The 17,686-nt window shown below is 36.6% G+C and overlaps 1 protein-coding gene across 4 annotated transcripts in view; it reads right to left on the bottom strand.

The window, feature by feature from the left end:
* The window catches only part of LOC100014238 (core histone macro-H2A.1), a 102,349-nt gene that overhangs the window by 14,254 nt on the left and 70,409 nt on the right, over positions 1 to 17,686 (bottom strand). For 2 of the 4 annotated variants that reach the window (XM_001365207.5, XM_007473361.3), the window contains exons 6-7: positions 8,509 to 8,608; positions 1,478 to 1,567 (exon numbers count right to left, since the gene is read on the bottom strand). In XM_001365207.5, the coding sequence (XP_001365244.1) occupies positions 1,478 to 1,567; positions 8,509 to 8,608 (190 nt within the window). Of the gene's footprint in view, positions 1 to 1,477; positions 1,568 to 6,694; positions 6,786 to 8,508; positions 8,609 to 17,686 lie in introns of all 4 variants that reach the window. The other 2 variants (XM_001365149.5, XM_007473362.3) reach the window with 1 other exon arrangement.

Here is a 17,686-nt window from a genome sequence, read left to right as displayed (position 1 = left end):
GGAAAGCTCTATGAGGCAGAGTCTCTATTCTTGAAGTTTTATGGAATTGGACCTAAAAACCTGTAGGAACAATGTCTAGAATGGTGGATGAATTTAATGATATGAGTGGTACCATTTTTCATCTATCTTATGGGTTTAAAGTGTTTTTTTGTAAAGGAACTCGAGAAGCAAATTGGCATATAAAGCATTATTTCCATTTCTATTATGTTCTGAGATCCAGACAACTGACAAATAACCTTCTGGTACATAATAAGTTATTGGCTCATTCTCAAACTGTTTCATACAATGTGAGTGTTCTCCCAATTTGTTTGCAAGATCCAAAGGCAAAGACCATGTCTTCTACTGCTCTGGGAACCATAATTCTAGTTTGTCACTTTCCCTCTTTAGGCCTTAGCTTTCTACTGTATAAAAGGGGTTAAATCTCATCATCTCTAGGATCCTATCCAATGGAAACTCTGTCCTCAACTTAACCTTTGTGTCTTTGTATAAGAATTTTCAGTAGGGTAATTAAGAACTTCATGAGGCCCAACATAGGGTCTTATTTTCCTCCAGCAATAAAAGGGTGGAACCAAATCCATGGTCCTATATGACTGACTAGAAGGCATAAGGAACTGGCACTATCAGAAATAGCAAAGACCACAGGTTTCCTGGACAAAAGAGAAGTAGGGCCTGGTTGCACCTGGTTTGCTAGTACCAGAGCTATCTTTTAATATACATTTCATATCCAGTAACTTGGGTGACATTGTACTATGCCACCAACCAAATGGACTGAAGTTTGTACTGATCTGTATGACCCACTGAAATTTTCTTCCAACTTCATATTTTTAACTTGCCTGGAGAGTGGATATATATATATATATATATCCACTATAAGGATCAGAAAACAAACCCTTCCCCCTAAATTTTTAAGCAGTTAATGAAAAGTTTTTGCCTGTATTTAATGTCATGTTCCAAGATAAACCCTTCCCATTTCCTTTCTTTCAGAAAGGAGTTTAACTTGCAAATCATAACTGACATATTTATATTTTCTGATTATAAATACAGATGGCTGAATGAGGATTATTAATTTGCAACACTTATCAGCAACTTTACAGATGGTTTAAATATTGCCTTTTGTAATTTATCAGAGCTTATGTTTGCAGTGTTCTTTTCCTAGTTTTGAAACTCCATTTAATGGAGTCTGAGTTCTACAAAACCTGATGAACTGTTTTAAGCAAACCACATTTTTAAAGACTGATTGATGGATTCTAAGTTGACCTACTACAATAAAATCCTATTTTACAAAATAACAGCCCTTCAGTTCACTCCACTGTATTGATGGGATAGATGTCATTTTCATTTTGAGCTTATAAATTAATCAAGCAGGATGGCTTCCATAAGAGTGTTTCATAAGGATTAAATGATGGTACACTCCAGAAATGTGCCCAGATGGAGCAAGAACCAAACCCGGAAATTGCCAGTGTTGCTTTAGTCTCACCTCCAGCGATGTCCAACGGACCATTCTTTTTTCGAAGTTCTAACACTGCTTCCACAAATTCCTTGCCACCTTTCTTCTCCAGGGTATTCCCTAAATGAGGATAGCATCTGGTTAGAATCTAAGCCTTGTCTCTTGAGTTCACACAAGCATGGTAGCATGTCAAGCTGCCATGCCATTTACAAAATGATTTAACTCATTTAATTTTGGAAGGACTGCAAAATAGGAACTAAATGTTAGTTGTGTTAATGTAAAACTTCAAAGCCATTCCCAGACAGCCAATGGACACCTTACTCATTGCCTTCCTGTCTCTGTTATGCCTTGACTCAGATGTCAGTGAGTCTAATTCTGACTGGTCTTGAAAGTTCCCAATTCATCAGGAGGCCAAGAGAATCAGGTTCTTTTTGAATGGGCCTATTTTTTTTTTTTTTGGTCAAAAAGAAGCTGGATGGGGCTAAAAACTAAACCCAAAGTCTTGTTTCCACTTGGGCTTCTCTGAGAAAGACCAAAGTCTCTCCATTGTCATCCTTCCTTTAAAAAAAATGCTATCTACAAAGAATCTTATTCTCCCACCAAACATCCAACTTTTTTTCTGTGACTGAACCTAAAACAAAAGGAGAGTATCCTGATGAAAGGAGGGTTTCAGGCAACTTATGGCCACCAATTAGTTCTTATTTTGCAGTTCTGTCATCATAAGCAAATACAAAAATGGCCCCAGACAAGATTTTAAAGGTTATATTAATGATCCCCAATCATCATATGTAAATATGAGCAAAGAAAGAAACAGAGCTTTAAAATATAAGGATTTTTTTTGCATTCTCAGCACTTAGCACAGTCTCAGGCACCTAGAAGGTACTTGAAAAATGCTTGGTGATGGGCTGGAATGATTATTTTGTTTCTAACAATTCAGGCCCAACACACAAAAATACATTAAATAAAAATACATTCGTCCATTTATTTGATAAAGATCAATTGTGAAAACACTGTAATACAAAGAGTCCTGGGTTCAAATCCCGACTCTTCCACTAACTTTGAACAAATCATTTCTCCTATCTGGGCCTCAGTTACCATATTTATGAAGAGAGGAAGATTAAAATAGGTATTTTATGATATCCCAACTTTAATCTAGTACCTTATGCTCCAACACTCCTATTGAGAGAATATTGTTCTAAGTGGAGAAAAAAAGCTCATGACATAATTAAATATTTAGAACTGGACCATGGCATTGTTCCAATGGACAACTGGCAAACACAATGTATTTTTGTCACTGAACATTTCTGAAAGAATAGCATTTGACCTTTTTTTTAAAAAGCTCTGATTCTTGTTTTGCACATCTTAAAGTTACTTTCCTGAAATGAGGCTGAAGTGCCCCCTCTTAAGCTACTTACTTATGTTTTTATTTGGGAAAAAAATCATGATATACAGAATATAAGTTTGTGGTGATTTGAGGCACTGGAAATGAATTATTCCAAATTTGGAAAAACAAGGCTTGAATATTTTAAAGAAATCTGCCTTATTCACATGGAGTTCACATCCCAAAAATGGGTAGCCTGCATGGGTGAAAAACTCCCACCATGGATGAAAAAAATAAAGCCAAATGGCTTCTGAACAAACAGAATTTGGGGTTAAGGCTATAGTTAAGTCTGCAGAGTCCAGTCCTAGAAGTCTGAAAGTATTGAAGTAAATACTGAAAGGATGATAATCAGACCCCATTCAAATCTCCCTAAAGCAGAGATATTAAGGTATAAACCAGGTCCTTGGGCTGACTTTCAGAGAGAATGTTATTCTTAAGATTCTTTATGTGGAATACATCCTCTCCCAACACACTACTAAGCCCAAAGGGCAGGAATTCTGGTTAGCATGGGATACCTGCGTAAGGCAGCAATGAATAAACATCTACATAGTACAGGTCTGAAATGACCAGAGATTTGAGGCAAGACCAATATAGTGCTGAAAAATGCAAACCATAGCCTTAATTCTCCATTTGCTAACATCAAAATGATTATATCACTGTTTCACATCAGATAATAACATATGCAAATTGTATTGCAAAGCTTAAAACACTACATAAATGTGAGCCATTATCATTATTATAGAATAGAGCTACCTTCATCATACACTGCCGCTTGATTTGAGGGGAGATGAAATATTCTAGATTAAACAAAATTATAATAATTCTCTAATAATTAAACTAATAACTAGAATGAAATGGTAATTCTAGCCTAGAAAATATTAATAGTATTAAAATAAGTCCTTTTCTACAACTATTACTTAGGTAGATATGACTTATTACCAATATTCCATTTAATTAAAAGTATACTTTTAAAATTAGTCAATTGGCCTATTTTTTTAATTGGAAAGGAAACCAAAATTAAACTTGTCTTGGATTAAGTCATAGTGAAATCTAAACTCTACCTAAAATTGGGGACACAAAACCAAGGACCACTTTGATCCTATATGCATACTATGTATAAATATATATATATATATATATATATAGCAATGTATGCATGAAATAGATGTGCATTTGTATTTTTTAATAAAATAAAGACATTTTTCCTCCATATAGTCAAAATTCTTAACAAAGAACATTGGCTTCTTTAGTCTAATATCAGGGTTAATGGAAAAGCAATTGGCTTATTTTTCTCCCAAGCATTAACTATGTGTTACTCTCATGAGAATAAGAGCATTATCTCATGCTTACAAAGCAGGCATAATAAGTATTACAGTGCTTAGAACAGCCTAAGCAAGAATTTTGGCTTAGATGACTTGAGGCTATATGCCTGTAGTAAATTTCACTGTTAGAAAGAACTTTAGGTGATCAAAGTTAATCATTGGAAGCTAAGCACTCGTGCAGGTTCATTTCTTCTTCCAGCAGTCATGGGACCTGAGAATTTTATTATTAATGGTGAGAAATTAGATTGTAAGACAGGGGTTTCTTTGACTCTTACACAGACTCACTTCAAAGCAGACACTAGACCCAAATGGGGAATAAGTTTAGGTGAGGTTTGGTTGAGATAAAGTATGGATCTGGTTTGGTTATGGTTTAAACTAGTCCACCAAGCATTACTTCTATAAACAGCTCGATGTTGGCATATTCTAATTCTTGTCCTGTTATTAATTAACTGTTTGACTACTGGCAAGTCTCAATTTCTCTGGGCCTATTTCCTCATTTGTCCAATTGTGAGACCTAACTATTGCATGTGAAGATACTCAGAAAAAACAGAAAACTATGCAGTGTAAAGTATCTATGCCATCCTTCTTTTGACATTATTTCAATTAATCATTCAAGAAAATGGATTCCATTAAGGATTATAAGGTGTATTAAGTTTTTGTGTCATTCGGCTGCTTAGGTGCTACATCATTCTGTGCAGTAGTATCAACAAAGAATGTAGGGAATTCTTGTCTTCCCTAAGTTTGTTTGAAATTGTCGCCTTTGGGGGAAAAATTGAACAATCTCATTCTCACTGGGTCCCTTCAGCCTTTGAACCAAGAGACTAGAACTGAAAGGAGGTCTCAGAACAACTGGTAGTTCAGAAGGTTGTCTTCTGGGTCCAAAGCGTATTTAATAGTACCATGTGGCTGGAGATCCAGTCTTTGGGTACAAGTTAAAGGAACCTGGCTGGTCACTATGAACTGAGTATATAACTCTCAAATTTAAATATATATATATATATATATATATATATATATATATATATATATATATATATATGTGTGTGTGTGTGTGCATATATATATATATATTTGTAATTCATAAAATGAGCTTTTCTTGCTCATTACCTTTCCATTTGGTCAAGTTAAGAGGGTTCTCTGACTTAGGAAGTCTGAACCTCCCTTTTGACACTTGGATTTCAGTTTATTTTAGTTGTCTACATTAGGATTTAATTTTGGCAAAAGAGCTTCAACTAACACTATCTCTGTTTAATATTTTTCTTCCTAGATGCTGCCTAATAAACCAGGATCTATGGGAGTAAATCATATTATGGAAAAATGACCAATGGAGACATTCTAGAAATACTATGCTTTCTTTAGTAATAGTGAACAAAACAGAATAGCCATAGTAATTTGGGGGCAATGTTAATTATTTCTGAAGGTCTCGTCACCCTTAGGCATCTTTAATGTAACCTGGCATTTAGGGGGCTCATAATCTTCATTTTTAGCATTCTGGGGTCTTCAATCTGGCATTTTTTTATATTTCTACATGATATATTGTATTAGCATATGTGTATTGGTACCACACTACAAGACAATTTGAGGCACTTATAAAACTAACAAGAATTTTAGAGTTGAAAGGGATCCTAAAGATCTTTTATTCGAACCCCTTGGAACCAATCAACAACTCTTCCAACACCTGGAAAAGTACTTGGCACATAAAAGATGCTTAATAAACAGTTCCTGATTGAGTAATTAAATTAGCAAGTAAGAAGAAAGACTTCTAAAAAGTATTTGGAGAGGGTTAAATATATAGTAACATCAATTAATCAACTAACAAATATTTATCAATGAGGCAAGTACTAGGGATATAAACAGAAAATTATTAATATTTTTTCAGTAATGTTCCATATATTGGGAAATACCTGTGTATTACTACACAAAAACTATGCATTTAATTTTGATTCTTTCACTTCTTGTGAAGTCTGCATCTTCATCATATTAAAATAGCTTGTCAGATTAGTAAAGGGTTTATGGAGGATAAAAATGAGTCAATTCTGTGATGAAAACAAACTTTTGTGTAGAAAAATTCACTATTATATTCTGAAATCAGTCTGAAAGTTTTAATCAGTTTGCGAAAAGGTCCTGATGGCCTCCGTTTACCAAATAGTCAGCCTAAAGATCTTTTAGGTCTTTAGGTTCCCAGATAATTTAAGGGCTCATGCGATAGGATCCCAGCAGGTAACAATTATGGGTGGGGAACACTTGCAAAAGTTTAAGGGGAGACAAAGTCAGATTTCTCAACCAGAAACATCCATTTGATGACTCTTAATGTCCCATCACAACTGGTCTTTTTGCCTTTTACAATGAGCCTAAGGAATGTAGTTTAGAGCTATGCTCAGGGAGACTTCGAAGGAATGGTATTTCATTTTTAAGACCCTGTGAGTCAGGACTGCTGGAAGTGCAAAATGAATGCAGCCCTGCATAGCTATCGGAACGATCAAGCTTTTGTGGCTGACGGCCCATGCACACACACAAACTCCGCAGCACTGGGCTTTCCATTACCTACTTCACCACCGATGTAGAAGTCAGAGTTTGTCGGGTGAACGACAGCATCACTGTCGATCGTGGCAATATCAGCCTGTACAACTTGCAACTATAACAGGTAAACAAATGTAGATCAACTGGGTTGGACTGAGACCCATGCATAGGCTGTACATTCACTAACGCACCAATGGAAGTGTGGACCTACCTGGTGGATTCCAAAGTATGAGCCAAAACAGTAATCCAAGATGTGTGTACACGTGTAGGTGGGGGTGAGAGGAGGAGGGATATCAAATGTGACATGTTTCAATTAAATGTTTTGAATGACAGGTCTGAAAAAATCACATGAGATCATTTCCAAAGTTTTTTTTTTTTAAATGGCTAACACCCCTTTCACTTTGCAGAAGCCTATAAAACTGGTACCCCGCTAAGAAGGATACTAAAATATGGCATGTTTTTTTTTTTTAATTGCAGATCATCAGGCCAACCAAAATACCAAGTTTCTCCATTTTGTCAGCAGCAATAAACTCACAGGCCTTAATTTTTATCCTCGTGACATTTATTATCTTGTCTACCTTCAAGGCACCTCTTTTAAGCTGAGAAAACAGTATATTTGTAAATGGAGAACTAGTCATTTTCCCCTTTCTGTAGTGGAGTAGAACATACTTTTTCAAGCCTACCAATTCTTTAAGCCAATTTTGCTTCAATGCATTTTGCATTTTTAAGATATCATGCCATTGTCCCCCCCACCCTTTGGTTGTCTTTTCACTGAAGATAATATCTGGATGGGTTATGTGAAATACAAATTCTTGAAATGTATTTGTAAGTACCACAAACAAAACCAGAGAGGAGTGGAGACATTTTCACCCTCATAGGTTGTATGTTAGGTTGAGCAGAGGTGTTACTAATAGTCTATCACCATGAGAGTGAAGGTTAAGGTATATTTCCAAGCATGGAGATGATGTCTTGTGTGGTCAGTGGTGTCATGTGAGGTGCTGGTACAGATATTTTCTCTTCAAAAAGTAACAAGAATTATTCATTGACTAAATTAGTATCTTTGGACTTTGGTCTAGCTTCTGGGGGGCCCTCCTATGTGATTAATATTATTTTTTATTACTTTTTTGTTATTCTTACTTGTCTGTTTTGTATCCCCATAGGAGATGGTTAAACTCCTGCTCTCCTAGTGGGTTAGGTTGAGAGACTCACTATTTTATTTTTCTTTGTATCCTCGACATCTAAAGAGATGTCTTGAATATAATTTATTCCCTCTTAAACACTAGAGCATGCTCTGAGTAGGTGCCATTTTTTATTATACTGTTTTCCAATGTAAAAGACAATGTGATAAAGACAAAAAAATTTGCTGGGGAAATCAATTTGTTTGCTAATTAAAGCTAACATGACAATTTGTAGCCACATTATATCATTCCCTCTTACTCTTCAATTATTTTTAGGTTAAGTTTGACTATCATTTGGAATGGAGAAACTCTCATTTTGTTGTTACCTGAGTATTTCAGTCAGTTAAAAAAAAATCCCCCCTCCCCCATCCCAGGAAGCCAACAGTCAGTTTGATCATCATGGAAAAGAATTTAGACATACATGCATTTGCAACTGGGTAAGAAGATGCCAATCAGAGTCAATGAAATAATACTGAGTCCCTTACACCTGGACTAAGGTTGGTGTAAGCTGGACACAGCTAGATAGGCTCAAACATCAGCCTAAGATTTGAGAATTTGGATTAAACTATTTTACAAAAAAAGTTGTTCAAGAGGCTAAATTCTGGGTTCCATAGTTTTCCATCTGACAGCTGGTTGTGCCAAACCCATTCCCCCAATTACCTAGGTCATCTTTAAGGTCAATGTCAGCATTGGTAGGATTGATAATGGCCTCCACCTCAAAGCCGGCTAAATTACTGATTTCACTGTGAATAAGGTTCAGCTGAAAAGAAAAGCATGAGGTGGGAAATAACAGGACAGCTGGGAAGTCACAGAAAAGCTGCAGAGAAGTGAGCCTTGCAACACAGATGGAAGTAACAAATACTCAAAACAAAGTGCAGGCCACAAACAAGGTTGATGATGGGTGCAGGGATGAGGTGGAGAGGGTCAGTGCTCAAAATGAATCCATTTCAAACACAAGACTCAAATGCTACTCAGGATGCTGAAAAAAAAGGTTTTTTTAGGTTCCGGTCTAAGGAAGATAAAGTAATGAAGTGAATGTGGGAGGCCCAATTAAAGTCTAAACTACATTGGATATATATATACATATGTGTATATATATATATATATATATATATATATATATATATATATATCTTGGCAATGTTGGTCATCCCAGGGCTTCTGTTTGGGAAAATCACTATCACAAGATTCGAAATTTCTCCTCCCTATGAGAGCACAATGTTATTGAATTCCTGCCCACTCCCAGTGGCTTCATAGAACCAAGCTACCTTTGTCAGGGATGGAGTGGGCACTGCCATGTTACACAAAGCTATCATACATCTTTAGTGCTACTCCAGTCTGTTCTGACTCAGTCAGGAGGCCAGTGAGGAGGCTTTAATGATCTGTTGCTAAGAAACATCTAATTTCACCTGCCTATTCATCACCAGACTCCAGATTTCTCCAGGGAGGAGTCAAGGAGAAAGGAAAAATAGTCCCTCTTCAAGAAATAGTAATCTTAAAATTTGCCAAGCTCTTTGGGCACCACTGTCCTGACACCCAATAGACTTGTCCTCTAGGGTATTTCCTTCTGGAAAGTGTATTTCCACCCAATAAATCAGCTCTTTTATATTCTAGCTCACAACTGTCCTTTTATCATATCTCCATGGCAACACTGAGTATCTAAGTACGAGGGGAAATTTTACACTGTAAACTCAGCAACCAGTGGGGTGCTGGGAATTAATTAAGGTAGGGACCAATGGATGTTAGTCTCACATTTCCTTTCTATTGCTTTTTAGATAGGAATGTTCAAGTGGGACTTTTTTTTTTAATGCAAATGTTAACTCTTTGGCTTGGTATTTGAGGAACAAAACTTATGCCAAAGCCAAATAACAATGCCAGAGAAGGCTGCTAAGATACACACTAGCCAAGGTAATGATGAGAACTGTGAGCATCAGTTTACTTAAAGAAATGTAGCCTATCTTCCCCACCCCCACCGCCTCCTCCCAAGGAGAGAGCTGATACACTACTGGTAAGGAGTCTGCCCTTCCCAATTCATATTAGGAGCTGAAAGCTGGCAATAGGGCCAGCTGCTGCTTAGGCTTCAATCCTCTGAATTTATGGAGCCAAATATTTTATTGAAAACAAAACAAAACAAAAGCCCAGCACACTCCAAGCATCAGAAACATAAACCCAGGTTTATGATTCCCAGAAGTAGTCAACACATTCTCAAAATCAGGACCCTGTTTAGACTAAGAGTAATCCTTTCTTAGGAAGACAGTAGTGGAAACAAACTCTATGTAACTATGCCAGACAGACTCAGGGCAGGCCTAGCCATCTGACAGTGGGAATCATTTTTAATTACTAACTAGAGAGGTAGTGCACTAGCTTTCAGTTTAAACATTCAGTGGTTTAAGAACACTCTTACAAATAGCCTTGAATTGAGATCTTCAGATGTATTTCTTGGAACTCATGTGTGGTGATCTGGGTGGGGCTCAAATAAAGAATTGCAACCTGAGACTTCAGCTGCCCATAATCCTGGCTTTTGGGGAAAAAAACAACTGGTTTGGGATGATTTGCATTCATTCATTCATTCATTCATTCATTCATTCATTCATTCATTCATCAGAAGGATTCTTCCTGTGCATAGGAATAAATGGCATTAAAGAAAGTCAAAGTTAACACTTGTAAACTATGGGTCCACCAATTGGGTAGGAAATGTGGAAGCAATTTAATGGTCACTGTGCCTTAACACATGCATGACTGCGAACAAGAAATGGTTGTTTCCAAATGATATCATTTGAGTCTTGCAATCTGACAACATGCAAATGCTGTTTTAAAAAAAAAAAACCAAAAAACTCAAATTAAGCCAATACCAAAGAAACACTGTTTCAAGGTTGGGGAAAGGGAAGGAAAGAAGGGAAAAAGGAAAAGGGAAAGAAATACTTCATTTGGCATGGTATGGATGAGTGCACTTTTTACTATATCTATCACATTACTGCATTTTTGCATGTGTTTAAAACCATACATGCTTAAATCCTTAGAAATTCACACTTTTTTCCAGTTATATAAACTGTTCTGGTTTTGTGTTCAGAAATGCCTCATAGGAAAGCTGGTTATTTATGTAGGATCCAATTCAACCAAGCCATAAAATACCCTCCAGCCTTGGGCTGGTTTTGTCCTAGGGAGACTGACTCTGACTCCATTTAGTGGAATTGGATTCTCTGCTGAGAATATGGAGTAGAATGTGGGTAGAATCTTATATCCTGGCCTGGTAAAGGGACAGAAATTGCTCACTGAAGCCATGAGGCTCCACAGACAATTTATAGCTGTGGTGCAGAGATGTTAGTCTTTACATCTGGCCAACATGGGTGTCGAGTAGAGACACCAGACACCAGAGAAGAGCCATTATTCATTGCTATGGACCAGAACTGAGCTAAGTTTATCTAATGTACTCGGATGTTAGACCAAAGAGCATATACCTTAGAAGAAAACTTTTTTTTTGAGGGGTACGAGGGAGGAAAAATTAGATGAAAAGAGGTACAGGTACCTTGGTTAACTGGCACAATGTGTAGAAACAATGAAATTCAGCAGAGACAAGTGATACACCCAGGGAAGAACAGACAGTGCACAAAACAGGAAGGCAGTAGGCTAGGCATGGGCATGTATGATCAAGATCTCAATGCCGGCGCACATAACAGACCAGCCATGAGTCAGTCAGCCTTTCATTAAAAATGCAAATGTAGAAGGCAAAAATAAGAGAACTGAAGATAGAAAATGTCAGGCCACTTTCTGATTACCCTAGAAAGGACTTGAATGGACAATAATGGAAAGGCATAGACTCCCCCAGAAAGATACCTAGAGGAGAATAGGACTCGAAGGCAGTTTTAAATTATAACAAAGGAGAATTTAAGCTAAACACGAAGAATAATTTCCTGCCAATAAAAAACATGAAACATTGGAAAGGGGGACATGAAAATGTTGGCGTGTTCATAAAAAAATGATAGATTCTCATAGGTCAATCAGGACTAAAGTCACGTCTAAAGGATACCCTAGATGATCTATCAAAGTTGCTGCCAGTACAAAGAGTCCACAGTTTTCATTTTGATTGGTTCTAAACGACATTGACCTTGTTCCTGACCACCTCATAGCATTTGTCTTTACCATGCATTTCACCCTGGATTATTTTCAATTGAGCATGAGGATTTGTATTTTTTGGTATTGGTCTTATGTGTCTTTTTGTATCTTTGTGTGTATGTTGTGTGTGTGTGTGTGTATGTGTGTGTGTGTGTGTGTGTGTGTGTGTGTGTGTGTGAGAGAGAGAGAGAAAGAGTGAGAGAAAGAGAGCGAGAGAGAGACAGAGAGACATAGAGAGACAGAGAGAGAGACAGAGACAGAGAAGAGATTGACAGAAAAGAAAGAGACAGAAACAGAGAAAGACAGAGACAGAGACAGAGAACCCCAACTAGACCATAAGCTCCTTGAGGGGGAGGTACCATTTCTTATGCTTCTGCATCTAACATAGGGCTGGGTGGCAGACAGTTCAATAAAACATTAGTTGAAATGAATACTAAAACATTTGTAGACATAATGGTAAAATAGAATGATTTTTTTTATTAGTCTCTCCTCAATGTAGAAAACAGTGAGCTATTTTAAGTATCCTAGAGCTATCCAACATAGTGACAGAAAACTGCATTAAACTTTCTGTTCATTCAGAATCACATGGTCTTACTTAGAAATGATGACCATGCCCATTTGGAACAGACCTTGAAATAGCTTGTCGATTGAGCTCATGAGATGGTATCAGCAACACAGAGGTTTGAAGTTGCCATATGCATTACAGATTTGGCTACAATACATAGCAAAGTTTCATTTTTTCTTAATGCCCTTTGGAATATAAATGCAGATTTTATGAAAGGTGAATGATCAATAAAACATATTTGGAAGATATTGATAATCCTCTTCTGTAATTCTGGCTGAGTGCTAGTTTATCCTAATTCTTTCAGAAAGGGGAATCTAGATGAAATCAGCATGCTTTTTCTTCCTACATTATTCACATAAAGTAGAAATCCCAAAGGAAAAATCCAATCCTGTGGAGCTTTTGCTTTTCAATCCATTATGGGAAACAGGATTTTACTGTAGTGTTTGTTCATCTTGGTAGAGAAGTGGTTTCCTCAATGTGTGTCCGGGTTGGGAAGGTTGGTCACTCTTACTTTTCTGAGCTTCTTGTAAATAGACCTACTGGGATATCATAAAACATCCAATGGGCACCAAACCTTCATTGTTCATTGATGATGGAAATGCTGAGGCAATTCTGTCAATTTCACACTGGTATCTCCCTCATAAGAAGCTTTTACTTTGTTCTGTATGGACACAATAACCAAAAGTTCCCTGAAATGGAGTCACTGCAAATTGCAACTTTTGTCTGAGTTGGTTCAGGGAACTTGTGTCAAACATAAGAGACGAAATAGTCAGAGTTTCTGGAGGGGAACATATGGGCCTTTTCATAATCTAGAATGAAAAGAGTCTAGAACTATAAGAGAAAGATGAGGAGTTGAGGGTTCTGAGGCTGCTCCATGAACATCAGGAAGATTCGAAAGAAATGACACATCACTTCCTGGGCTGCTCTGAAGAAGTATTAACTCTACTAAGAAAATTATTAAATTAAATTTGCTATCATTTGACAGTAATTTATGGAAATCTAGGTTGGATGCTCTTTGGAGATGAAGCATAAGGTTTTAAAAGCTCTGGAAAGGGACTCTGTCTCTTAAGTAGCAATTGCATCAGAAACAACAAAACAAAGGCATAGAATTGGTTCAATATCACAGCATTGCCTTCTTTTTCACAATAGTTTTACAACGCAATATTTACATGCGTGTTAACTTAAACCATAATTAAAGCAATTTTTTGAAGAATTTAAATGTCTAGTACAACATTGTTAACAAAAACAATTAGCTTCTAGTCTCTGAAACTCATTTGCTTTTTCATGTAAGTAGCTCAGCAACCAAGATAGAGAACTATCACAACCAAATACCATCCTCCAGCCCAAACCTCTGGTTATGTGCAGCAGGCACCAGTTTTTCTCTTCACAAATGGGAAATCATGATATATGCTTGAAAAAATATGAATTGAACAGTACAGAGGACTACTGTACAAAAATTGTACTGATGTGAGATTTCTGAAATTTTTCCTAAAATGAAAATTAGCTTATGGGTTAAAATGGCGAAATTAAATTGCCCCAATTAAAAGGCAAACTAGCCCCAAAGTTGAGCATTTTAAATATTTAATAGTATTTTGGGATACAATGAAAATTATCTTTGTTTTATGGGAGGGAACATACAGTGTCACTTGACAAATGACTTGCAAAAATCAAATTCTATTAAATGTAAAATTCTCTCTCTGTACTCATAAGGGGTGAGAATGAAGCCCTTTTAAACTCTAAAAACAGCACCCTTTTAAAGTACCAGTGTCAGAGCAGAGAATACTCATAAAAACAACAAACTGTTATATGTTGTTTTACTTTATGGAATTATATTTAGGCAGTGGGCAAAGGAGGCATGATCTGAACCACAGAGTCAGTGTAACTTAGTGAGATGAAAACTGGATGTGGAGGAGTTGGGAATTTTGGGGTTCAAAACTTGGCTCTGACACTTGCTGGCTGTGTGAGCTTAAGTCACTTAATTACTCTGAGTTTCAGTGTCCTCACCTATAAAATGGGGATAATAATAAACTAGTTACACCTTACAGAGTTGAGAACAAAGTTCTTTGTGAAATGTAATGTGTCACATAAATGTTTTATTATACAAATCTAATAATGAGCTAATTAAAAAATGAAACCTTACCTTCCGTCTTAACATCAACACTGTGCACTGGTTCCAAGGTATAAGGGTGGGAAGGGCTAGACAATGGGAGTTAAGTGACTTTCCCAGGGTCACACAACTAGGGAAGTGTCTGAAAACAGATTTGAATCTGGGACCTTCTGCTTTGAGGACTGGCCCTCATCCACTGAGGCATCTAACTACCCCAACTGAGCTAATTTTTAAGAAGGCTGTATTTTATCTTTGTTGGATTTTACGTATATTTAGTTCCTATGTTTAGTGTACATAGAAACAAGTGGTAAATATTTTTTCCCCATGCCGAGCAGCCTTTATTTTAAAACTGTTATCTAATGTAGTTGAAACACAATTAATTCTATGAAAACTACTGAAGTAGAACTCAGTAACTGCTCCCAACTTTAAAATGCTAGAGAATAATTTTGCAGCACACTCAAAGCATTGAATGAAATATTTGCTGAGAGGCTCAAGAGTTAAGTTGCAAACATTTAGTCTTAACATTGTATTATTTGCTTGTGTGAAACTTATTTCAGGAATGTACTGAATTCCTAGTGTGGAAACTCCCTCTACCAATGCAGAACAACAACTGTTCTGCAACTTAAGAAGTCTTAAAAAGGCTGCCTAGAGCATTGAGAAATTAAATGACTTGCTTAGGGTCAACCAGTATGTGTCAAAGGCTGAAATTAAACCTATCTTTTTACTTTGAGACTAGCACTACAACCTGATGCCTTTCTTATAGAGGTTTACGGATTCCAAATTTGGATGAAAGTGTTCTGCTATAAGGAATACTGGCACTAACTTCAACTGCCTATCTCCTAAAGAGTCCATAATTCTTAACTGAAAAGCAAATTAAAAGGACAAGGACTTTCCTTCAAAGGATTAAATAGCAAAACAGGGAGATTGATTTCATTGTTATACTCTTAACATGACTTCTCATATTTTCCCCACTTCCTAAGTAACATTGGATTAAATGTCTTCAAGCAGTTTAAATGGTGACAGCACAAGTTACAGGCTTGCCATGCATTGTCTGGCTGCTCTGACCCCCTGAAAACTGTTGTGTGGTTGGCATTAGCTAGTTTTGCCTGTTTGAAGAATCCTCTTCTCATAGCAAAGAAATTTCTATGGAGCCTGGTAATGAAACATAAATAAGAAGGAAGAATAAATTTAAATGACTCATGTACAAGTCCCACTTCTTTCCATCTTAATCTTCAGCAGACTTTTGAATGGATGAATAATAAATCTATTTACATGGGAAAAGAAATGCCTTATTCTCTTATATGTACTGAAGCCTACCTATGCTCAGAAAAAAAAAGTGGATTAGGTTGAGTTTGCTATTAAGCATAAAGCACTTGGTTCTTAAGTAAATGTGAAGACCTAGTCCCTTCATCCAAGGAGCTTACAAAAGAAAGGAAGGAGATAGGCAAGGCAGAGTCTTAGTTTCTTTATGACGTATATAGGAATTGGGGGAAGGGGAAGGAGAATTTCTCCTTACTATTCATACACATACAGAATTTCTATTTAGCTATATGGGAAGCATTTTTTCCCCCTGTTCATCAAAGCAGGGTGAGGAATTCTGACAAAAAGCAGGAATGGAGGTTAGCTATTAAGTAGCAGAGATGGGAGCAAGCAGAAGAGGCTGTGGGGACAAGCTGCCAGAGAGCAAGGAAGGGGATCTGGGGGTTCGGGGAGTAGAACACTAAGGGCTCTATGTCTTCATGTACTTAAAAGGTTACCAGGTCTGGGAAATTCCATCTCAGCCAAAGAACTTAGTATAAGCTGCATGGCTTGGATTGGGGCTTAAACTGCAGCACTTTTCACCCCTTATTTCAATCAAAGTAATCTGTATGAGTCACATTAATCTGGAATCTACTGCCCAAAGAACAAGCAAAAGGATATAAAACTATACCCAGTCAGTTGACTTTCTTACTTTGTGCAATTAAAAACATAATGAATAGAAAATATGAAGTAAAATTTTCAAACCCCCATACCTTAAAATATCAAACTTGTATTGTTTTTACCCCCAAAAAAGAATGTTAAAAACACCAATAGCATTTCAAAAACAGAAGCTGTTCTGATTACTTTTAATAACACTAAGCATAAAACTACAAAAAGAAACTTGATACAACCTGATTATAGAAAAAACAGGAAGAATTCAAAGGACAAATCTCAGTGACATGATTGAAAAGACTGCATCACTTAATGATGCACATATAACCTCACAATGAAAGTTAACAAATATGTCAAAATAATAGCTTTTTTTAAAGGTCTAATTCAAATCTTAAATTGTACCATTTAAATTTTCCAGAAAGGAAATGATTTGAATATAATATCTAATTCTTTTTCATCCACTCTATTTTTTTTAAAGGCAATGTTCATAACCATTATGTTTTTGTTTTTTGGTATTTTTATTTGCAATAAAAATAAATTCTCTTTATAAAACTGTGGTGTCTTTTGCAGAGTTGCACCACTACAATAACTGAAAATATATTGTCCAAGGTTAAAGAATAAATGATAAAGATTTTTTTTAATTGACGTCAGTAAGTGAAAACTGCTCTAGTGTACTCTTTAGGTCAGAAAAACCACTATATTAAAAAATGAAAGTGATATTCTCCCATATGTGGTTTAGTGACCAGCTTTTCCCTTGCTTTTTGCCAAGGAAAAGGTTTCAGTATCTGGCTAATTTCAGTCTACTTTTTTGGACAGAGTTCCACCTGTAGGAGGAAGCTCATATGATCTGCTGGCCACATTATATCCATAACAGCTTCTCAATCCCTTATATTTGAAATGTCCTTACTCTCCTTATCTCTAAAGCATCCTAGCCACCTAAAACATATTTTTACTATTCCTACTAATATTTCCAAGTCCTCCTCCTTTCCTCAGTGTTTTCCCAAAAGATGTGACACCTTTGGTCCTCTGGGACCTAATCTAGCGCTTCCTCAATCATGGGGGTATCTTAGGGCCCCAGAGCTCCTCAAAGAGGACCAGGTCACACCTCCAAAAGTTTCCAGCCTTCACAGAGGAAGGCATTG

Source organism: Monodelphis domestica, chromosome 1 (assembly GCF_027887165.1).
Source record: "Monodelphis domestica isolate mMonDom1 chromosome 1, mMonDom1.pri, whole genome shotgun sequence".
NCBI classification, from domain to species: Eukaryota; Metazoa; Chordata; class Mammalia; order Didelphimorphia; family Didelphidae; genus Monodelphis; species Monodelphis domestica.
This window is presented reverse-complemented; position numbering and strand designations above follow the sequence as displayed.